This window comes from Delphinus delphis, chromosome 2 (assembly GCF_949987515.2).
Source record: "Delphinus delphis chromosome 2, mDelDel1.2, whole genome shotgun sequence".
NCBI classification, from domain to species: Eukaryota; Metazoa; Chordata; class Mammalia; order Artiodactyla; family Delphinidae; genus Delphinus; species Delphinus delphis.
In genome coordinates, this window is record NC_082684.1 from 132,156,269 (window position 1) to 132,180,592 (window position 24,324).

The 24,324-nt window shown below is 46.3% G+C and overlaps 1 protein-coding gene across 1 annotated transcript in view; it reads right to left on the reverse strand.

Annotated features, from left to right (window-relative positions):
• Positions 1–24,324, reverse strand: part of THSD4 (thrombospondin type 1 domain containing 4) — a 566,477-nt gene that overhangs the window by 468,899 nt on the left and 73,254 nt on the right. The window contains exon 4 of the mRNA XM_060005674.1: positions 10,703–11,064. Coding sequence (XP_059861657.1) covers positions 10,703–11,064 — 362 coding nt within the window. The remainder of the gene's footprint in view (positions 1–10,702; positions 11,065–24,324) is intronic.

A 24,324-nucleotide genomic window follows, 5' to 3' on the forward strand; every position in this document is an offset into this window, starting at 1 on the left:
AAATGGTTGCCTTCACTACGACTGGGGCACACATATTGTTGTCTGGTTTTTTCCAGAGCCCATCATCTCTCTTCTGGAACCCGGAGTCATGAATGACTTGGAGGAGGTTCAATGCAGCATTCTTACGGCAAATGTGATCGTTGTTCTGATAACTAATGAAACACTTCTGACACTTAGTGAAACGCCACAAGAAAGGAACAAGGGCTCTTTGGAGCCTTGTCTGCAAGCAGAGTCGCTCAAGCTTAAACTCTGGCTCCAACCTTTCCTAACCTACAGGCAGAAGTGTACACACCAGTGAGCCCGGCTCTGCTGCAAACGTTGAGGTTTCAGATTTAGAAACCGAAGCATATTAAAACACCATTTATCTGGTTAGCATCGACAGGTAACTTCTTGTCAAACAATTCAGGGACTAAGTAGAAAACCTGCTTCAAAAGAAGGTAAAGAAACAAAACTTTCCTTGCAGGCAGAAAACAAACAACAACAAAAATATAGAGTATGCGTTTCAAACAGATGTCCCTGCTTTCTCTGCTAACTGCCAAGGATCACCAGGGAGGTTTTCCAAGGAGAAACACAGACAACGCCGAAGCTTTCCCTTCTCTTGCCATGTGGTTTCTTGCCTGTATGTAACAAGACTCGCTAGGTTTCGACGGAGGGTCAAGAAAATGGCATGTGGCCTTGTGAAGTTTAATTAACAGCAAAACTTGCTATCCAACATCATGAAGGGGCCCACTTGGCTCCAGGGCCCCTCAGGACAGAAATAACATATTGCTCCAGAGTTATTAATGATGAAATGCAAATGGCCTCCAAGAAAGTGGGCAGGAAAGGAGGAGCTAAGAAAACAAATGATACTTACGCACAAGCCAGAGACAGCTCCCTGGGGAGGTGGGGAAGGATGGGACAGCCTGTGACCTAGGCCTGATCCTGTCTGTCCCGTTTCGAAATGAAAGGACCTTTCAAGCAAACACACACACATGCACACACATACATACACTACATGCATACACACACACACGCATGTACACGCATAGGCTAGAAATCACAGAAAAAGACTCAAGGCTCTAAAACCCAAAGGTGATCTGGTCAATGATAATAAAATAATCAAGCCATGTTGGTTTTGAACAGTGTCTTATATTTTAAAAGTACTTTTACAGCTGTTACCTCATCTGACCCTCTCAGCAGGCCTCTATGGAAGACAGAGGACAAATAATTATCCAGATTTTATAGATTAGATTGATTCCCAAAGGTCATCCAGCTAGCAAATCGTGGCCATGAGACAGGAAGTGGGGTCTAATGACTCCCAGCCCAGGGCTTTTCCAAGGCAAGAACTACCAGTGCTTCCAACAGAAAAGGGCCAAAGCCCAGGGGGAGACCAAGAAGAGGACGTCAGACATATGGACAGCACTTTTAAGAAAAACTCATGTGATGGGGCAGAAGTCTGAACAGAGGGTGACGATGTGGATTCATCTAGAGAGAAGAAAAGCCGTCGCATTCCAGAGCGTGTTGGAAAACAGGTCCGAGAGCTGTGTCTCCCAGCCACCGTCTTTCCATCACTCGGGATGGCAGAAGGGTGGTGGGAGCATTTAAAAGAGCAATCGGACCTCAATAACACATCAATATCAGGCAAGAGACCTTAATGAATGGATAAAATCCCTTTGTTTTACAAACATGTAAACTAAGGCTCAGAGAAATGAGGTGACTTCCCCAAGATCAAAGTGTTCGTGAGAGCTGGGGACTGGACCCTGGACTCTGGACTGGAATACAGAGTTCTTTATCCTACGCCAGCTGCCTTGGGCGTCTATTATCTTTAACTTCATTATCACTGTCCTTGATTAACACCGCATGTCCAAAGCAGAGCACAGAAGAGCGCAATGGGGGAATGTGTGGTTTTTCCTCTCCTTTTTACTGGGAAACGGCACTGCTGAATTTCCCATAGACGATTACCAGACATGATGCGGGGAAATGGCTGGTGGTCCTGCTAGCACAGAAACTGTCCTATTACTAGGGTATTTTTAAGACCCCCCAAAACGCAAGTACACTATGGTAGTCTGGATAATGCTGCCCCATCCCCAACCCCAAGATGCCCACATCCTAATCCCCGGAACCCCGGGAATGTTACCTTCAGTGGCAAAGGGATTTTGCAGATGTGATTAAGGATTTTGAAATGAGGAGATTATCCTGGATTATCTGAGTGGGTGCCATGTAATCACAAGGGTCCTTATAAGGAGGAGATCGGGTGGATAAGAGTTAGAGGAGGTGAGATGACAGAGGCACGAGGGTGGAGTGATGGGAGGAAAAGCCCTCGGGCCAAGGAAGGCAGGCCGACTCCACAAGCTGGAAAAGGGAAGGAAACACATCCTCCCCTGAAGTCCTAGACTGTAAGAGACTTCCAGACTGTAAGAGAATAAATGTGGGCTGCTTTAAGCCACCAACTTTGTGGTCAGTGTTACAGCATCAATAGGAAACTAAAAGACCTACTGCAAAACTAGAGGCTCAAGCCCAATTTCCCCGGCAGTAAACCCCAGCTTCACGCGCTTTACGGAGACGGGGCTGGGGGAGGAGGGTAGCAGAGCCAAATGCTTGTAAAATCACAAGGGCATTAAGAAGAGATTTAGACCAACTATACAATGGAGACATCATCTTGCTTTAAGATGAAAATGTGCTGGTTATCCATGTTTACCGGGACTGCCTCTCTCGAAGAAATTCTATTTCAATCCCCTTAAGACTGCTTACTAATCCCTCCTTGGAAAGGAGCCTGTGGACTTTCCTGGTCTCGCTTGCACACGCCTTCCTATACAGCCTGTGCTCCAGTCCCCTCGGACCATTTAGAACTTCCAGAACATGATAGGCTCACCATGCCTCCAGGGGTCAGCCTTCGCAGTTTGTTTTTTTGGGGGAATGCCCTCCTCTCTGCTAAAATCCTTCAGAGCTCAGCTCAGTCATCACTGCTTCTGTGAAGGCTTCTCTGGCTCCCTGGTCCTCCTTCTTCCCCTCCCTTCCTTCCTCACACCCTGAGCATCTCTCTTAAGAGAGCACTTGGTCTTTTAAGTGTCTGTTTGCTTGTCTTCCTCTCCCACCCCACCAGCATGCACTCCTTGAGGACAAGGAGACTTTCTTGTTCCTCTTGTGTCACCAAACCACTGCCATCTCCCATCCATACCAAGTACTCCCCACCTCTTTCCCGCCTGAGTAATGCGAACTCACCCTGCAAGGAAGGACTTCCACCAACCGAGTCATCTTAATTCTCCAAGAATTAGCTCCACCTCTGTGTTCCCACAGCCCTCTGCTCACCCCACAGGTAGAATACTCACTACACTGCATTCTGGTGTTTATCCCTGAGCTGTTTCCTTATTAGGCGTGGAGGTCCTTGAAAACCACACCTCCTTCATCTGCCTATCCCGTCTGTGTGTAGCACAGGGCCTGGGTCACAGCAAATACACAAGGAACGTTGACTGAATTAAAATGAAAACTAAACACAACAAGGTAATGCCCAGGTCATCTCTATGAATTAAGCCCTGTGATCCAGAGACAGCCTTTAAAAGCAAATACCTTCATGTGAAAGTTTTGCATGGCCAGATGTTGACTGTGGCTAGCTGGTATTTCTCCTGGGATCCCACACAGACTTTGGAGTTCATGGTGGAGACGGTTTCAGTGTTACTATATCTATATCTATATCATCTATATCTATATCTATGTCCATGTTATATATGGGGTAAATATTGGAGAAAATTTTTGTTTTTCATCTCAAACAGAGAAGTATTAGTTCATCAAACTTAGCTTAATTCGTCAGTGTTACCTTTAACTTTGAAAACGGCCCTCTAGAAGGGCAAGTCTGAGATGAACATGGTAAGTACAGATGGGTTTAAACCCTGATTATCTTGCCTGCCTTCTGTGTGACCCTGAACTTGACATTTTCTCTTCGACCCTCGAGTTTGTCTACCACGAATGGAACAATATAAGTCTGCCACACAAAACTGGGATGAAGATATGATAAAATGCCACATATAAAATGCCTGCCGGGGCTTCCCTGGTGGCGCAGTGGTTGAGAATCTGCCTGCTAATGCAGGGGACACGGCTTCGAGCCCTGGTCTGGGAGGATCCCACATGCCGCCGAGCAACTAGGCCCGTGAGCCACAACTACTGAGCCTGCGCGTCTGGAGCAAGAGAGGCCGCGATAGTGAGAGGCCCGCGCACCGCGATGAAGAGTGGCCCCCGCTTGCTGCAACTGGAGAAAGCCCTCGCACAGAAACGAAGACCCAACACAGCAAAAATTAATTAATTAATTAATAAACTCCTACCCCCAACATCTTCTTTAAAAAAAAAAAAAAACAAAACGCCTGCCAGTGGGCCTGGCACGTGGAAGGCATTCTGACACCTTTACTGAGGGCTTATGAGTAGCCCCTGCACTATGCTAAACACTTCGTATGAATTATCCAATTCACAGCGACCCAACGAAGCAGGTGTGTTATTATCCTCATCAGGGAAAAGTTAAGCGGTGTCCGCAGGACACACAGCAAGCAAGGGGCAGAACTGGGCAGAGAACCCAGACCCGTCAACACCAGGGCTGAGCTCTTCACCGTCATGCAATGTGCAGCCTCTCGGGATGGATTAGCTCCCGTTGCCCCCTGTCATCAGAAGGTCTGCTTAAAAGACTGACAACAAATAAAGACCAATATTTCAAAGAAAAAAAATAAATAACTGAGAACTGGCCACAAACTGCTGCTGAGAGCAGTCTGCACAGCCTGGGCAACAGAACGGCTGATCCAGCCAGACTACCTCCCAAAGGAAACTTCACTCTACTTGCTCCGAGGCTCTGGGAAGCCCACTCTTTACAACCTCTTTCTCACACCTGAGGGATATGACACACTCCACCCAATGGAAACAATGACCATGATTTTCACAGCTGTGAATTTCCAGCCCCCAGCTCCTACAATGGTCTCCAGTAGATGACAGTTTTCGACTTGGCAATGCCAACTGCGGGAGGGCGTTCCCTATCTTGAACATCTCTGAATTAAAGCCATCAAGCATCCCATTCCCCAGATTCCCCAGCTGGTTCACACGCATAATGATCAGGAAAACTGGGTCACGAGGAAGCCCACGGGGAGGAATGTCTGCCTGTTAGCGGGCTCTTTGGCAACGAAAGCTATGACAAAGGTACCTGAAGTGGTCCTCAAATAGTAGTGGACGCTGCTCTCATTTCCTGTCTTTGTGGAAGCTGAATGAAACTGGCCAGCAGGTATTTACAACAGGTTCTGTAAGCTTAGGTACTTGAACTCCGGGCAGCAGGACCTCTCTTTGGGTGCCGCTGTCACTAGACATTTCAGGAACGGGAAATCTGTTTGGTTTTGCTGTTACGAGAGGGAAGGTCCTATCATAGCAGGGGCTTCTTGGGCCTCCCTCCAGTCTGCGGGTATCCTTTTCCAGAAATCGAGGGGGAAGCCTCTCCTACTGAGGACTGGCTTTAATTTCACAGGTCTGAGTTGCTGCACTGCTTCCCGACTCACCTAAATGCCTCCCCCGCCCACCCCTCTCCCTTTAGCCATTCCAGGGACACAGCCCTGGACATGGAGAGAGGTAGGACTTGGTGCAATGCTTCTGGAATCTGCTGGCCAAGACCTGCAGGCTGCAGTCCCCCAGGCCTGAGCCTCCCCAGGCTGCCACTGCTCTGACGAAATCCCAGGGAAGGCCACCTTTGTGGAGGCCTTTTCCGAGCAGGCTACATCAGGAAAGGGCACAGGGAAGGGTGCCCAGGCCCTGGGATCCTGGCTGCACCCAGACTGTGCTGCCCAGAGTCCTGCCCTCCTGGACTAGTCCTCAGTTCCCGACTCCCTGTCTTCCTCTGTGGTCTTAGTTCTCCACCTGATCCTCCCTGCAGAATAAGAGTTCTAACTGGAACTCTCCAACACGCTACCGCTCAGCCTCTAAATTCATAATGGCATTAAAGCTACAATTTATTGAGCACCTACTATGGACCAGACAATATATTATTTCATTTAATTACTCAACAATCCCATATGATAGATAGTATTATTATCCTTATTTGAAAGATGAAGCCCCTGAGGTTCAGAGAGGTTAAATAACTTTAGGATCCTTGGGAGAGCTTCAATCAGTACTGACATGATTTCTAAGGTTTTTTAGAGGGTGAATGTGCGTGTTTTAATGAGACAAAAGTGTGATGTGGGAGCAAGTGGACTCAAGAAGTTTCCAGATCTATTCCAGCCAAGTAAATTCTATTTATTCATCAAGGTGAGGTTCAAATCCTACCTGTTCTGTGCAGTATTCCCTGACTGTTCCGTCCCACAAAGATTTCCCATCTTCCTGAACTCTGGCCACATGTCTACTGTTTTCTGGCCCTTGTAGTGTTTTGTGAGTTTGCCACTTATCCACTACCTCATTGTCAAGGACAAGGACCACGGCTTCCAATATTTTTTTGAACTGCCCTGGTACCCAGGACTAGATGCAAAGACTTCCCTGGGTAAGAGAGCTGAACAACGCAAGGAAGAGATGCAGTTCATTTTAAACCTTGACTACCAAATCCCATCCACTTTTCAAGACGTGTCTCAAGCTATCCAACCTCCGAGCAGCTTTTCCGGACCACACCTGCTGGAAGTGAGCAGCCTCACTTTCAAAATACCCTTTTCAAAAATACTCATTTCAGAGAAAAGAACTTTAGTGCTGGACTCTGACAGACCTACTTCAAACTCTGGTTCTGTTGCTTCTGAAGTGGGTGATCTTGAGTGAGTCACTTCATTCCTCCGAGTCTGCTTCCTCACCTGTAAAATGTGAATAACCGCATCGGCCTTATAGGGCTGTGTGAACTGTAAACGTTACAGTGCATTTGACATAGTGCCTGTACATGAGACGGATCCAAAACGGTAGCCAGTATCATTACGATTACTATTTCAGCCCCCTGCCTTATCTGGAAGGCATTTACACACATGCCTTTTCCAACCTTCTAGAGCAGTGGTTCTCAAACTCTGGAGCGTATCAGAATCATTTAAAATAAAGCTACCCCGGTCACAGTACAAATCTACTGAACAGAATCCCCATCAGGCAGGGGAGATAGTGGAGACTGGGCAACTCTACTTTTAACAAGCTTCCCCACCCCACTGCAAGTGACTCTGATACATTCTTGCCAAAGCTGGAAAATTCTGCTGGACAAGACTGATTCCCAAATTACCTTCCACAGAACCTTGAGGTTCCAGAGAGGTACTTCCTGATCAATGGCTCCCAACCTTGGTTGGATTGGAATTATACAGATCTTCAAACACAACCCTTAGAGATCCAGATGTTCACTTGGGATGTGACCAGGGTGTCAAGACTTCTAAAAGATGGACAAAGGATTCTGATGGTCAACCAAGGTTGAAAACCATTGCTGCATTTGGATCTAGACCCTGGGTTGCCATAGCAATGCCTCTGAGGCTTCCACCAGAGCAGCGCAGCTTTTGTCTGTGTGACAGACTGAGCCTCTACCTAAGGCTGATTTTGCAGAAAGGATTCTTATGCTTCAAAAAATAGTTAAGTTTGCAAACAGCTGCTCTAGCCTGTCAGTAAGAGAGAGCCTGGAGGATCCCTCACCTGGTTTTTATACCTTTTTGTCTGTCCAGGGCCTTACAACATAGTAGATGCTTAATAAATATTTGTTAGAAGGTTGAATTATTTTGTTTTATTTGTTATCTGGCTCCAATTAGGTTTTCAGTTGCCTAGTATCACAACCTAACAGTTTCTTAAACATCTAAGTTCCCGAGAGCCTTCGCCTCAAATCTCAAACCTGAAACAGAGAGTGGGGCAGACAGCCATCTAGAGAACACACTGACATGTCTTCTGGGGTCACATATACTATGCAAGCTCCTAATGACTAATAAATATAAGCAAATGTGATTTTCATCAGCCAGGAAGAGCTCGACATTTGTCAGCAGTGCAGGTCTTCCAGGCTAATATTTGGAGTGTTTCATCTAAAACTGTCAAATTACAAGAGCATGATAGAAACTTGTAGGAACTTCATAGTAAACAGTAACTGGCCCCTTGTCAATAAGTTAGAAGAAAAAAAAATTCCTGCTGCCAAAACACATGGGCTGGAATGTCTGCAGCCCAGGCCTGCAGCCAACTTGAGCCTGTTCCCTAGGCAGCTCTCCTAGGTTGGTTCTCAACCACAGAGGCTGGAAGAGAAGTCCCTAGTACTCCAGGGATCTGGGAATCAACAGCACCTTCAAATCTCAGCTTTCCCATGGCTCTAGGAATCTGAGCAGTCATTTAACCTCTTAGGGCCTTAGAGCCTCACGTGTAACAATACTTCATTAGGTCCTTAGAGCCAGGACTGCCTGGGTTCCAATCCTAACTCTTCGCAGACTAGCTGTGTGGCCTTGGGCAAGTTACTCCCCTTCTCTGGGCCTCTGTTTCCTCACCTCTAAAATGCGGATGATATTAGCATCTGTCTCATAGGGTTGTCAGTGCAAAGGGACAAGAACAGTGCCTGGTACAGAATAGGCATTCAATAAACTTTAGCTGTTATAAATCTGCAATTCTGAAACCAAAAGTTTTGAAAACCAAGTTTTTGTCTTTCTTTTTCTTAATATGTATTTTTTAAATTTATTTATTTTCCTTATCTTTTTGGCTGTGTCGGGTCTTAGTTGTGGCACACGGGATCTTTGTTGAGGCATGCAGGATCTTTCCTTACAGCATGCGGTCTCTTCGTTGCGGACTCGGGCTTCTCTCTAGTTGCAGCGTGCAGGTTTTCTCTCTCTCTAGCTGTGGCGCACTGGCTCCAGGGTGTGTGGGCTCTATAGTTTGCAACACACGGGCTCTCTAGTTGAGGCGCAGGAGCTCAATAGTTGCGGCGTGTGGGCTTAGATGCCCGCAGCATGTGGGATCTTAGAGCCCCAACCAGGGATCAAACCCGCGTCCCCTGCATTAGAAGGCGAATTCTTTACCACTGGACCACCTGGGAAGTCCCTCGTCTTTCCTTTTCTTCTTACATTTTTCTCAGTTTGGTGGCAAAACTAATTGGGCAGCAAACCTCACCTTAACAGACATAAAGCTTTTTATGGTCTTTTATTTTATCCTAGCTGATGTGAACATTCGTATGTTTCACTGCAGCAGTAATAAGGTGTTTGATGATGGCATGCTGCCCCATGCCACGGAAGGAATGTCATTAACACGTGAAACATGCCCTAACATTACCTTTCTAAACTCTGAAAAGTTCTGAATTCTAAAATGCACTGGCCATAAGCATTTCAGATAAGGGACTGGGGAGCTATGTTATTATGGGGTTGTGGTCAGGATGAAGAGAGAAAACACATGTCAAACCCTTGGCTTTAGAAGTAGCAGCCCCTCAGTCCCAGAGCGACGTTGGAGGGTCCTCAGGTCTATACGCAGGAAGAGAGAAAGAAGGAATCATCCTCTCCCAGCTGGTCTCTCTTTTATTCTAACCCACTGACATGACATACCAGTCCTCAGAACTCTCCCTTCTATCAACTCAGATTTGACTTATCATTCAGAATTCGGCCAAAGCACCTTCTCTGTGAAATGATCCTCTCTCTCCAAACTCCCAATGACCAGGTCAAGAGAGTGTGTGTGGCTGGCAAGGGTGGATGGGTTGCACCTCCTCTCCACCTCCAGGTGGCTGGCAGCTGAGAAGGATTCAGGCAGCGTTAGCCACAGTGGGGAAGGGTGGCCATCGGTGCTAATTCTGAACTGCAAGGCCGCCCACCTGATATGTTCGTGCCCTGCTTGGGATGGGCATTAACTTGGCTTAACCACTAAATTATGTATTTCTTAAGCACAGCGAGCATAGCTTACACTTTTTGTTCTTCCTGTAAATGTTTGTTGTTATTGTTACTGCTTTCATATGAATATTCTCTCAGAATCTATCATGGACTTCGGGCGCCCAACAGATACTGCTGAATGGATGCTGAATAATCTGTCAATGTTGGTTGATTAATTCACTGACAAGCTCTCCCCAGCCTCTATATTCCTACCTTTCCATGGGCACTGTCTACTTTGGCATATTTATGCTAGCCTAGCCACCCGAGGCTTTTGAGAGCTATACAACTATTCTGATGCCAGTATGCCGTTTCTGAGGTTCATATTTTATTAAGACTACAAAATATGTCCAGGTCTTTAATTAGACATATCCTCAAAGTTGTGTGTTCACTCAAAATACTTTGGAGAAACTTTGTATAAAAGTTCATAGAATCCTGAAACCTACAGCCTGGGAGCAAGTTAGACTCCAGACACTTAACTTGTTCAAGGATTCCAAACTCATGTCAGCTCTTGGGTTAAAAGGCCCCTTGTTTTGTGTCCTCAGCTCAAATCCACACGTCCTGCGGCCAGGAATCTCCCTTTCCCCCAATACTAGCAGAGCACTAGGACAGACGTCTCCCGGCTCCAGGTAGCTTTCTTTCAACCCTCCGCAGGGCCTCCCTAAGGTTGAGCCTAAGGGCATTCTGAAACTCAGCTTCACTTAGAAGGCAATTCAGAATCACAGAGGGGGTGGGAGTGGCCTCAACGCTTTAAAAGGCTGCAAAATAAATCAAAGGATGGAAGGAGATCTGTGGAGCCAAGAATTCCTCCCCCTCTGGCAGAAGCAAGGCATTAACCGCGCAATCTAGGATGAAGAGAAGCGCGCGCGGCACATCCGGGCTGGGGCAGGGACAGGGACAGGGATGGTGGCGGGCGGGCGCGCGGGGGCCGGGAGGGCCTGTACCTTCTCTCCGCCGTGGGTTCGCGGCCCCGGGCCTGCGGGTGCCGGCTACCTCGCTGCGCCGGACCCTGGCGGCTGGAGTTGAGGCTGGCGGGGGCGCGTGGCTCCTCGCGGCTCCTGTGAAGCGGCACCGACGTACGCACGGCTGACACCACGTGGCCTGCGAAGGCGCGCGCGGGGGCTCCGGGCGGCGGTCCGCCGCGTGCGCGGTACGAGCCGGGCAGGCAGGGTCGCGTCTGCTCCATCACGCCGCCGCTGCAGCTGCGCGAGCAGGCGGACCAGGGGCCCCAGGCGCCCCACACGCCCGGGGCGCCGCCGCCGCCGTCCTCGGGAGCGCCCTCGGCCACCGCCATCCGCTGCGGGACCTGTGGAGACAGAGGCCGGTTAGGGGTCCGCAACATCCGCTCCTGCTTCACTCTCAGAGGCTCTGGATAACCCGAAAGGCTTATCCGTTAGGCACAAGTTGGCACAGGGCCTGTGTTAAAATCTGAGAAACAAAATAGAATCCAGCCTGGGTTATACTCGTCTTCATACAGACGCAGATGCAGTCGTAAAATAGAATGAGTGAGTATGTATAGCATATGTGTATACATATAGACACACATATATACGTGTGTGTGTGTGTGTGTGTGTGTGTGTGTGTGTGTATACATACATATATTTTAATAAAGGAAGAGACACACAAAGGCCGGAGTGCATAGGGCTCAGCAAAATTGTATGTGGTCCTGGCTTTGGGGGCCATGGCCTTGGAGAGCTCAGTGTGGTACCCTCACCTCCTAACTGAGGCTTACCCTTCTGGTCCTTCGGGTCCAGGCTAGAAGGACAGGGCTTCCCTTAGGCTGCTGAGGAGGCCACGTCCCAGTGTCTCCATGCAGTAAAGGCAACACAACTCCAGGGTTTCCCTGCTCTAGAACCAGATGCCTGAAGTCACACCCCTGCCACCTCTTCTATCAGTGTGACTGGGAGGTTTCTGAAGCGCTCTGTGTTCTAAAGAGGGATGGTACCTACCTACTTCACAGGGCTGTAAAGAGATTTAAGTCAGGATGTCCACGTGCAAAGCAGAGAGCTGGCACTAAACACGTACTTGTTAAATTCATAATGATAACCTTTCCTGCTTCCAAGATGAATCAGGAGATTAACAACATCAGAAAGTTTTAAAGCTCTATCCCGAGGGTGACTCTACACCCCCATTCACTTAACTGGTCATTTCACAGAGATCTACCATGCCAAGCAGGTTGCTAAGCGTGGGTACACTGTGTTCCTTCATGATGCAGACAGGCTCTGAGCACCAGGTATATACCAGTGTTGAGCTAGGTCCTGAGGACAAGGAGAAAAGCACCCCAGGTTGCACGAATGTCCTGGCCCAGTAGCAAAGAGCTTTATGTAGCTAGGACAAGCCTAGGGAGGCTCCCCGGGGGGGACTGGCTGCCTGTCTGGGTGGGGTGGGGCTTGAGAAGTCCTCAGAGGAAGAATCATGGTAAAAGAGCTGTAATTATTCAGGCACCCATTTGGTACCAGATAACACGTGTAATTTCTAGTCCTCACAGCAGCCCTGGTTACAACCATTCTCACCTTTCAGAGATGAGGTTTCCCACCTGAGGTTCACAGACCTGTTAACTACCCTAGTCATGTGGCTGCAGGAGAGTTTGGACTCGAGTCTCCCCAGCCTCCAATACCTGCAGCTCCAGCACTGCGTGCTCTCCCCCCAGCAGACAGCTGCTCTAGCGCTTCTGGATCCTTCCCCTGGAATGTCCTTCCTACCCTTGGGACACCGAGTAACACTATGACTTTCCTTAAAAAATGTGGGTTTTTCCAAATATCGTATATTAACGCATATATGTGGAATCTAGAAAAATGGTACAGATGAACCGGTTTGCAAGGCAGAAACAGAGACAGAGATGTAGAGAACAAAGGTATGGACACCAAGGGGGGAAAGTGGCAGGGGGTGGTGGTGGTGGTGATGGGACAAATTGGGAGATTGTGATTGACATATATACACCAATATGTATAAAATAGATAACTAATAAGAACCTGCTGTATAAAAAATAAAATAAAATACAAAAAAAAAATGTGGGTTTTTCAGTGAACCTCAGGCTTCCATCTGACATGCATAATTGCCTCCAGATTACCTTGGCTTTTTTTTTTTTTTTTTTTTTTTAGATATCGGGATTCATCAGCATCGTTTGGTCCAAGAGCTTGAAGACCTTTCACAGTTACACTCCTCTGTCCCCACGATACCCCTGAGAGGTGAGAAGGTACAGGGATTGCCTTCCCCTTTGCGTGGAACAAACCCAGTAAGGCTGAACTCCTTCACAGCACATGGGAATGAGACATGGAGCTAAGATTACTTCAGAGGGTGGTGTGGATGAGGAAATCCCCCCAAGAGCCTGAGGTGAGAGCTCAGAAAGAGTAAGCCACCACCGGAACAGTACTATAGTCACTAAAAGCCCTGCAAGGCTCAGCTCCAGGGTAGAGTCCTTGCCCCCAGGTACTCAGTTACCTTGAAGCCATGGGACTTGTTTAATTGAGGCCACCTTCCTTCAATACATTCCAGGGCACAGAGGGGTCTCTGCATGACCTTGATAGCTTAAGCTGGGTTCCTGAAGGTTCAGGGAGTGACTACTGGAAGGATGAGTGAGAGAGCTGAGGAGTCCAGGAAGCAAACAAGCATCTCATCAGAGGTTTAAGCCCAGAGCTGGATGTCAGCCCGCCAGTCTATGGGCGCCAGTCTATGGGCGGCGAGAGGTCAGGGGTCATGTGAGTGGAGCCAGTGGGAGATGCAGTGGAGCGAGGGCAGGACAGAAGGTTCCGCGACAGGAGGGCTGCAGTTTCCTGACCACCAGTATGTGAGCAGCAGGCAGGACGATGGGCGCACAAATAGCAAATACACTCCACTCATCACTACTAAATTGGGAAGCCAGGAGAGAAGGGTTATAAATATAAAACAAAACACAGCAAACAAAAACCAAGCTTTTGTTCTTTTTTCTCCTCCCTGACATACCCTGATTAATATCAAACCGATGGTGGATTCTCTGGGTGATTGTAAAAAAAATCAGGCCATAGTCTTGATATATAAAGTAATCCCTAGAGTGTGTGTGGTGGGCTGAATGGTGGCCTTCCCCAAAAGGTATATGTCCACACCCTAACCCCCAGAACTTGTAAATGTGGCCTTATTTGGAAAAAGAGTCAATGTCGATGTAATTAGGTTAAGCGTCTTGAGATGAGATCATCTTTCTGGGTGGCCCTTAAATCCAATGACAAGTTGTCCTTAGAAGACACAGAGGAGAAGGCCATGTGACCAGAGAGGCAGAGACGGGGGTGCTGCAGCCACAGGCCGGGAGCCACAGCAAGCTGAAAGAAGCAAGGAGGATTCTCCCCTAGTTACTGGAAGGAGCATAGCCCTGGCAACACCGTGATTTTGAACTTCAGGCCTTCAGAATTGTGAGGGAATAAATTTCTGTTGCTTTAAGCCACCAAGTTTGTGGTTATTTGCTACGACAGCCCTAGGAAACTAATACAATCTGTTGGTACTTCCAGGACAAGGAAGAAAAGCAGACAGCCATTTGTTGGGCTCCTTCTCTGTGCCGGGTACTGTGCAAACAGCTCACATGCGTGGGGACGGGCTCTATGACATAGGCACCACGAGCTCCAGGTCACACTTTACAGGGCCCCTGAGCCATCCTGGGAGGTTGGTTAGTTTTGTCCCTTTTACAGGAAGAAACTGGAGCCCTGAGAAGCTGTATAACTTGCCCATGTCTCAGTCTAGTGAGGGGCACCGACAGGACTAAAATTGAGGTCTCCTAACACCTACTCTAGCATTTTTTTTTTTCATGCAGCATGTTGCCTCCCTGCCTATGTTGTTGATGGAAAACAGAAGAGTAAAATGAGTAGTAATAAATCCACTTTGATAGTCTAGTAGGAGAATACTCAGGATAAACAAACAAAGGCAGAAGTATGTTTCTGGCACATTTGGGGACTTCAGTTACCCACCACTTCCTGATTGCTCATGAACATAGATAACTAGGGCACTGTCTATAATATCTGGCTCAGACGTGCAGCTAGCCTAAAAATCCACTTCCTAGAACTAATCCCACCCTTAATTTAGTTTCCTATTGCCAAACTGGGCAGGCTCCCTAGGGAAGGAAAACATGAAACCACATTCCATCCTATTCTATTCATAAGAATTCTCTAATTTATAAAGTTGAATTATGGTGAGTGACTTGAAATTCCATCTCAGTCCCCATGGTGGGAATCCAACCCCATGCTTCAGAATTGTATTTTTATAGTACATAGCCAGGGGAAAAAAAGAGAAACAGAAAGGAAGGAAGGAGGGCAATGCAGAGAAAGAAAGGAAGAAATATCAAAGAAAAATGAAGGGAGGAGAGCTGTGTGTGTCAGCCTCCCAGTTCCATCAACCTCCCATCCGCCCTCTACGCCTTCCCAGTCCTCCTAGTGACCCTCCTCCCTCCCTCTTTTCTGATGGTCATGGAGTTTTCTGTGAGGCAGGATGGGAAAAATTCCAAGTGTTCTGAGACATAATATTCCTAAAATTAGGACTAACTCACAGGACCTCAGTTAGTCAGTGACAAACAGCAAAACCAAAGAATAAATCATGCTGAGAGACAAAAACCAACAAATAATAGAAACTCAAAGCCATGTCAACTGCCAGCCTGTTGTCCCTTCCCCAAGACACTCACGACATGTAAAGACTGAAGCAGAAAACACGAAGCACTTCTCAAATGACCCCCAAACTGCTGATTTCTTTCATTTATAAAGAGTCCTAACAAATCAGCAAGAAAAAGACAAACAACCCAATGGAAGTAGGTTCAAAGGGAACCTACTCTGAATGGGGAGTTTACAGTTGTTATGGACTGAATGTCTGTGTCCCCTCAAGGTTCACGTCTTGAAGCCCTAACCCCAACGTGATAGTATGTGGAGGGAGGGCATTTGGGAGTTAATTAGGTTTAGATGATGTCGGATGGATGGGACCCCCTGATGGGATTCGTATCCTTATAAGAAGAGGAAGAAAGACCAGAACTCTCTCTCTTTCTCCACCATGTGAGGACATAGTGAAAAGCCAGCCATCTTGAATCCAAGAAAAGAGTCCCCACTGTGGAATCAAATCTGCCAGGACCTGGATCGTGGACTTTTCCCAGCCTCCAGAACGGTGAGAAATAATTCCTGTGGTTTAAGCCACCCCGTCAACGGTATTTTGTTATAGCAGCCCAGGCTGACTAGTACAGCAGGAAAATAAATACAATACATATATGAAAACTGTATAACGTCACATATAATCAAATAAATGCAAACGAAAACAACAGAATTCCATTTTATCTCTATTATATTAGCAAAGATTATAAAGTTTGACAATACTGATATGGCAAGAATGTTCCCTGCTGATGGGAGTCTAAACTGGGGCACTTCCTTGGAGGGAACTTTGCAATACCTACCAAATTTGAAATGTACATACCCTTTAGACCAGCAGCTCTACTTTCAGTAGGTCACCCTATAGGTACACTCAAAACTGGTGCATGATGCTGTATATAGAAAAACTTTTATTGCATTACTTTTTGTAAGAACAAAACCAAAAAAATATGGAAACAACCTAAATGCCCATGAATAGGAGCTTGGTTAAATCCTCCCAAATCTAATCCATCCAAGCAATGGATTACAACTTACCTGTTAGAATGAGGTATTGATAGATTTATACCTGTTAAATTGGACTACCCTCCATAATATATTAATTAGTGAAAAAAATACCAAGAAGTAGAACAGTATTAGAGAATAGACCTATTTACAGATATCACTAGGTTGAAACAAATAATTATTGATATTTGATCTTCTGTTATGAAAAGCAATATTCTGCTGTAAGGGAAGGAGTGGGTGATGAAGTTCACATTGGATGGCTTCAGCCTTCTAGGAAAGAGGTAAGATCTGCCACTGAAAGAAGGAGAGAGACGAACTGGAAGATTACAGAAAGAAGGTGTAATTAGGATGAGCAAAAATTTCCTTTCTTTGCCTGAACTGGTTTCACGTAAGCTCTCCGTCTGATATTCACAAGATTCATTTCAAGGATTTTTACTTCCATTTTGCAGATACGGTCACTGAGGTTCAGAGTGCCCTAGTGGATGAAGCCTGGGTTTGGAAAATACACATAAGAAAGAAAATACAGTTGGCCCTCCGTATCTGCGGGTTCCACATCTGTAGACTCAACCAACCTTGGACTGAAAATATTAAGAAAAAAAAAAATACCAGAGTTCCAAAAAGTGAAACTTGATTTTGCCTTGACTTGACAACTATTTACATAACATTTACATTGTGTTTAGAACTATTTATATAGCATTTACATTGTATTAGGTATTATGAGTAATCCAGACATGATTTAAAGTATATGGGAGGATGCGCATAGGTTATACACAAATACCATGACATTTTATATAAGGGACTTGAGCATCTGCAGGTTTTGGTATCCCTGGGGGTCCTGGAACCAATCCCCCACGTATCCAAGGATTGACTGTAATGCAGCTCTGATGGTGTTGTTGGGTAGATGAAATGAAGTAATAAGGTAAAGCGTCAAACACACTACCAGTCACCGAGGAGGAGCACAGAAGACCTCTAATTTTGTCCCTTCACTGGAAGAACTGACATCACCCATCAAAAGTTTTATAATGTGTAAGAAGCAGATCCAGCCCTCAAATAAAATTGGTGCTCTCTCCATTCCACTGGAGGTTTTAAAGAACAGAGGCAGGGTGGATGTAGAGGCAAGATAACAGAACTAAAAGAGAAGACTTTTCGAAGTACACATACCATGCCATGCCTTTTCCCCAGAGGTTATAATATGTCTTGCCTAGGATCAAGGGAAATGTGTACTTTGGATAAAATCCTCCAAACCTTCTAAAAGCCCCCTTCCTCGTAGAAAAATGACTGCTTGATATTATGCTTTTCTAAGTAGTCACTGTGGGGCATGAGCCAGGGAACAGAAAAAAAGGAAGGTATTCAAGGAAGTAGGAGAATCACGTTAGTCACATCCCTATTTAACTCGGGCCGTGCAAAAGAAGAGGTTGTAGTAGAACTGGAGTGGGGATTAAAATCCCCCAGAGATTTTGGGTTTGGAGATGGACGCTGTAACTAACAACACTGTGGAACCTGTTGTATGAAAGTTACTGTTAGGCAGGGATGTTTTTGTAAATGTATACTGATGGTAGGATGTGTGTGTAGGGCAGCCTGGCAATCATTCCCCTTTCCCTGGGTCCTCTAGGAAATCATCCCTCCACACTGGATGAAGTGTGATAGGAATGTCTGTCAGCTGAAGCCAAGGTAAGCAATGTGAGCCAACAGAACACTCCCTGGAATTTGAATCGCCAGTAAAGTGGCTGAGAGACTGCAAATGGCTTTGGGTCCTTCGTCCTGACCTCACTGCTTATGCTCTGAGACCATTCTTGCTGCTCTCTGGAGTGTCTCAATGCCCACCTGCTTCCTAGGCTGGTTCCAATACATTTCCCATTGCTTACGTTAGTTTCTGTGGCTTGCAGTGAAGAACACTAAATGGTATCTAAATGAGTGCAAATATTAAAATATATGGATAAAGTGTGGTAACAAAGACAGTGTGAAATAAGCTGGGTCTGCCTTTGGCACAGGACTTGGAGAGGAAGCAATGACTGGAATGACCAAAGGTGGTCCTGACTTGGCAGAAGCCTTGGGATTAAGGGGGTCCAGGGCTGGAGGATTCATATGGAGACAACAGTTGACCACAGTCAGCGTAACGAGAGAACCAAGGTCTCCATGAAACATGATGGGCTAAGTGAATAGGAGGATCACAGGGACAGACAGCAAATGGGCTTAGAGGAGTTGGAAAAGCAACAATCTGAGCTATTGTGGCTGTGTTTTATTCCATCAGCATCTTTTTAAGGAAGACGAACATATGTGACTAAAATAGAAGGGTGGTCAAATACACTGGAGCTTCATGACTCAATGAAATAGCATAATCATGAATAATACAGAGCAATGCGGAAAGAGTCCCGTAATATAATACTAAGTAAAAAATGCCAAATACAAACTTGTAACTATACCATGATTATAATAATGTAAAGATTCTGTAGCATGTGAACAAAGCCTGGAAGGGAACGTGGAAAAATGAAAACATACGCTCTGTTCCTGAAGCTGGTCCCCGGGTTAGTTTTCTTGTAATTTAAAAAAGTTCAGTCATGGTTACGATATTGCTTGCTCAATAAATAAAAATAAATAGATTAAGTGGAGAAAGATTCAGAACAGACTGCTGGGGGTTGGGGGAGGCACAGAACAGACCAAGAGTTGGTGGTAGTCGTCCTCACAGAAAGCTCTGGGAATTTCTCATCACCACCAGTAAATCCATAGCTAGCTAGGAACAGCTCTAAATGTTTTCAATGTATTTGGTTTTGGTACTAATGTGAAATCATGTAAGATTTCACTGATTTCTAATTTTCTTTCTACAAAATTAAACCCACCATCTGTTCTTCATAGAAAGCGAGTCACATGCAAAGTCTGACATTCTGAAGTCTCATTCTAGAAGAGACTGGGAAAAGGAGGTTTCGTTTTAGCCACATAACAAGTCAACACCCTAAAGCAAACATTACAAAAACACACCTTGGAGTTTGAGCCCAGAGAGCAAAGTTTTGGAACTCCAAGAGCACATGATAGCAGGCACACAGAAGTGGCAGCTCCGCTAGGACATCTGTTACCTGTGCAGGAACATGGGGACGTGGTGCGTCTTGATAAAGAAGCTCCAAACTCAAACCAGATCTCAATTAAGGACCTCCACGATGGTTTCTCAGAGACACCAATTCAACCTTACATCTTAACCACCTATCTTGACTCTGACACAACACAGACTGCGAAAGCCCCTAATCTTTCCTCTCAGCATAATGTCAAGGCCGGCAGCTGCACAATGAATATGAGAATCTCACAAATACGGGAGACTGGACTGGAGTGAAACATGCTCAGCCTTGACCACTGTGTCAGAATCTCCCACAAAGTAGTTTATATATAAGGGAGTTCACCAATGCATTTCAGGAACAGTTAAAAGGATGCATTTGCACAAAGCCATAACAGGGGGAGGAGTGAGTGGAGGTTAAGGTAGAGAGAGAGAGATGTGTGGAAAGAGAAATATCAAGCCTGAGCTAAAGCATGTGCCCTAGAGGAAAATCCACTGACATACAGTCACCCAAAAGCTAAGCAAGTGTGAGTCTGGTTGCCCTGCCAATTCCAGCTCTGTCTGCCAGGCCCTCAGGCCCTCTCTCAATACCTGTGTCCTCCCAGTTGGTGAATCCTGACAGTAAATGATCTCAAATACATCAAACTCCACTATATCCGCTCACTATGGTACTGAGTATATACTCTGACTCAAACACTGGAGACGAACACAGAGATACCCTCGTCCTCCTAGCCCTAGTCCTGTGTTGTTTCTCCATGTGTGACCCACAAGGTACCCACAACATAATCAACCTCACGTCTATCTGAGACATGCAGATTCTTGGATCCCACACCAAACCTAGGGAATAAAAACCTCTGGGGTGGGGCCCAGGAATATGTATTTTAAACAAGCTTCCCCAGTGATTTGCATGCATCCTCTGGTTTGAGAGTCACTGGCCCCCGGATACCTCTAGGTGAAACTCAGAGGAAAGCGCTCAACTGAGCTCACCCTCTGGACTTTGGACCTTTACCATATACTGCTACTTCCTGAATCCCCAAATGCTCTAGCCACATTATTTTATCACCCTCAAATTCCCTGCTTTTTGGCCTACCCCTGCCACTTCTGCCATTCAAGTGGAGGCCAACCTGGAGCTTATCATATGAGACAGGAAAACATTCACAGAACGATATCTACCTAACATGGGATCCATGCTAAGAAGACTCCATTTGAAATGTACTTTTAAGAAAAGAAGTACAGCAGCAATAGGAACCGCAGAAAGATGAAAGAAGAGGGAAGGGAAGGCTCGTGGGAAACCCTGGACTGGCCCCTGTGTTCTGGTCCCAAGTCTGCTGTTACTCACTTTCTGATTTGGGGCAAGTCAGTCTGTGGCTCTGGACCTCAGTTTCCATATCAGTAAAATGAGCCGGTTGGGATTGATGAGGGCTGGGGTCCCTTCCAGTGCTAACAGGCTCGGATTTTTCCTGGAAGAGCACTGACATTCCTTGCCACGTACTGATTCGCTTCAAGTACCACAACTGAGAGGCAATCCCACAGGTTGTGCCCAGGGGTCCCCACTGCCAGCAAAGAGCAGGCTTTAAGCACAGAAGATCTTCCCTAAAGGCGGTGCAAAGGAGCCCTGGATGCCTTTCCACAATATTCAAAGGCAGGGCCCAGCCCAAAGGATGGAATGAGGTAAATATTTGAATGTGATCTACATAATCGGAAACACTCCCCCTTCTGAAACGGACCTGACTCTTTCATCACCAGCCACATGGAAATCATCCTCGGTTATAACTAGAAAATAACGCAGAGCATGTGCCTGGGTACCGAGGCCGCCCTGTGCTGCTGCGCAGTTACTCAGGAAACAGAAGCAGATGTCTCTGTGCACAGTGCCTGGGTGTGTTCTTTTGTTCAGTGGCGAGTCCATTTGGCCTCCTGCTCTCAACAGCAATCCCCTACCTTCAACCCAAGCCAACCAGGACAGTCAAAATAGTGAGTAATTCACACAATAAAGAGTGCCGGCTTCTGGACCCAGAGGTTGACTTGGGGAACAGCAACCTTCCAGCAGAGAATTCTGCCTGGTGATTTGGCCAACTGCATCTGAGTCAATATCCAATGCTCCCCAGGAAGCAGCTGGGATCCGCAGGCCCCTATAAGGAAGGCAATTGGAAAGCACTCCCTGGAACTTGGCGGCATCTGGCGCAGAGCAGAGCACACAGTAGATGCTCTGGAAACACTCTGCTGAATAAAGGAGCCTGAGCACGGGCTGAGATGGGACCCTACCTGGATTCCCATCTTCAGTCTTTCCCTTGTCCACTCAGGCCTCCTCGTGCCACCACAGCTATTTTCTTGAAATCTAGCCCTATTGCGTCACTCTCTTGCTTACCAATGTCTCTTGAGTTCTCACTCTCCAGAAGATGAGATCCAAACTGATTCCGTGCCGTGGCATTCTAAGCCTTTCATAAACTGGCCTCACCCTTCCTTTCCAGCTTCAACTCCTCCCCAGCCCTCTGCCCCACCCCCAGTGCTCCCAGCACGCATGAAGTAGGGAAGCAGGCCACGCCCCTTCTCCCCTCCTGCCTTCACCCTGCTGAAGCTCAAATAGCTTCAAATACCTCTCCCTTCCTCCTCTTCCTGGGAACTCCTACTCAGCTCCAAAGACCTCTCCCAATCGGGTCAAATGGTCTCTCTCCCATGCTGCAGGGCCATTACCCACATCGCTCTCCGTAGCACTCACCACCTGGCACGATAATTATCTGTGTACACAGCCATCTCCCCAATAACACCGTGAGCCCTCCAAGGCAGGGATTATGCTTATTTCTCTTTGTCTTCCATCTACTCTAACAGCACCTCTTACAGAGTCTGTCACCTGGTAAGGCCCTCAGAGAGTACTTGATGGATGCATGAATGAGCACATGGATGAATGAATGACGAATGTACCAACTGCTTGGTTTCTTGCTCTGTGAAACATCAAACACCTCCTCTCCCTAGAGCAGCATGTGCCACAGCTGTTCAGCCACTTGGGTGGTGATCTGTGATGCCCCTATTGTTTTCCTTCCTCCGTGTGCCTAAATGACAGTTCTATCTCTTGAAAGTAATACACTCAGTATTTGATCTCCTGGCTATCTCCTGCCTGTTGAAACGTTCTCTCTCCTTGACTCCAGGACACCATATTGCCCTGGTTTTCCTCCTAAGTTTGTAGCTCTCTTCTCCTCTTCTGTTATGTAGTTCTTCTTCTGTCTGCTGGCTTCTCCCCTTCTACCTGCCCTTCAAATATTAGGGCTCCATTCTTGGTTTTCCAGTCTCATCCAACCCTTCTTACAGGGAAATACTGTAGCATCAGCAATGATCTTTCATGTTGATATCACCCTTATTAATGGGTAGCCCCAAACTCTCTCCCAGGCACCAGATTTACATTCCAAATCACCAACTCGACATACTCACCAGGATGACGCATGGGCTTCTCATACTCAGTACGTCACCTAACCAGGACCTGAATGCCTGCTCCATCTTCTGGTTCATCCAACTGGACATAAAATCCTACTAGTCTGACTTCAAAAACATCCCTGGGCCCTGTCCCATTTCCTCCATCCCCACGGCCTGTGGTTGGGTCACGGTCTCACTCCCATTTGCTCTTACCTCGTCTCTATCCATCCAATCTCCCCTTCCCCCACTTCCAGAATTACATTCCTAAAAATCACATCATCCAAGACCCATGACTATAGACCTCCCGGAGCTCCCCTCTGCCCCCCGAACTACACCTAGTCCCCCCAGCCTGGCTCACAAGGCCCTTCACTCTTTGGCCTCTCCCCAGACCTACAGCCTCCCCTGCCAGCACTTCCTTATTCTTAACTTCTCACTCAACCACCCCAAGTCTTTACACCACTCTGTGCCTCTATATGACATGCCACTGGGCTCAAAAGTCCTCCCTCACCTCCCACCCTTACTTCACCTGATCAATTCCTGCTCATTCTTCAAGACCCTATTGGAAAGAAGAACACCCTCTTTAGAGACTACCCCAACTCTCCAGGCAAGGATAGCTGCTCTGTCCTTTAGGCATCCACAGAACTTTGCGCACACTTCCCTATATTCCGTTATAACTTCTTTTTTGATGTGTCTCATACCCCAAGTTGTGAAACAAAACCAAGTGTAAATTTTTTACGCTTACTTACAAATGGAATAAGTACAAAACTGAAAACAACCAACAAAATCAAATTAACAATATTAATTTAATGTGATAGATAGTTAATGAAACTAAATAGACATTGTAGGGTGTGATGTAGGACATACTTAAGTCTTTGAAGTTTCACTTATTGACTAGATTCTTTTAAATTTGAGCAGGATGGACCATCATTTGAGTTGTTATTTTTTCCTTTTGAAAAATGAACTTGTTTACACCATCAATCCATCATTTAGAAGGGCCAATCTATAAGGCTGAAAAAAAATTTAAATGCTGCTTAACGAAAAAAATTCACTATTATTTACCACTGTAGTTACTATGAGTGAGCTAGTATGATGTGGGTCACAAAAGGCAGAACTTGTGTATAGAGCTGAAGGTGGACATGGTTCTGAATCTCTACAGGACAGGGTCTTTGAAGATTGGCACCCCAGAAAATGTAAAAATCTTTTCTCACTAAAATGGAGGTATAAACTGTCATTCACATTATCCAGAATAGACTTATACTTTTAGGTTCTCATCAAAATGAAAATTCTCAACTAAAAAAACCTAATTTAAGTTGCAGTTCACCAAGAATATACCCAGGATTCCAGGGAGCTATGGGTCCTTGGCTTATAAAACACTGTTTTAATTTTAAAGAAAAACGATGACGCCCAGAGCGAGGATTTGACCCCAGGCTGGGCTGATTCCAAAGCTCAGACTCCTCTCTCTGCCCCTGCTTCTTAATTCTCAAGAATGCTATGAGGCCCAAGTACTGGGTACCAAAGAGCTTCATAGGCC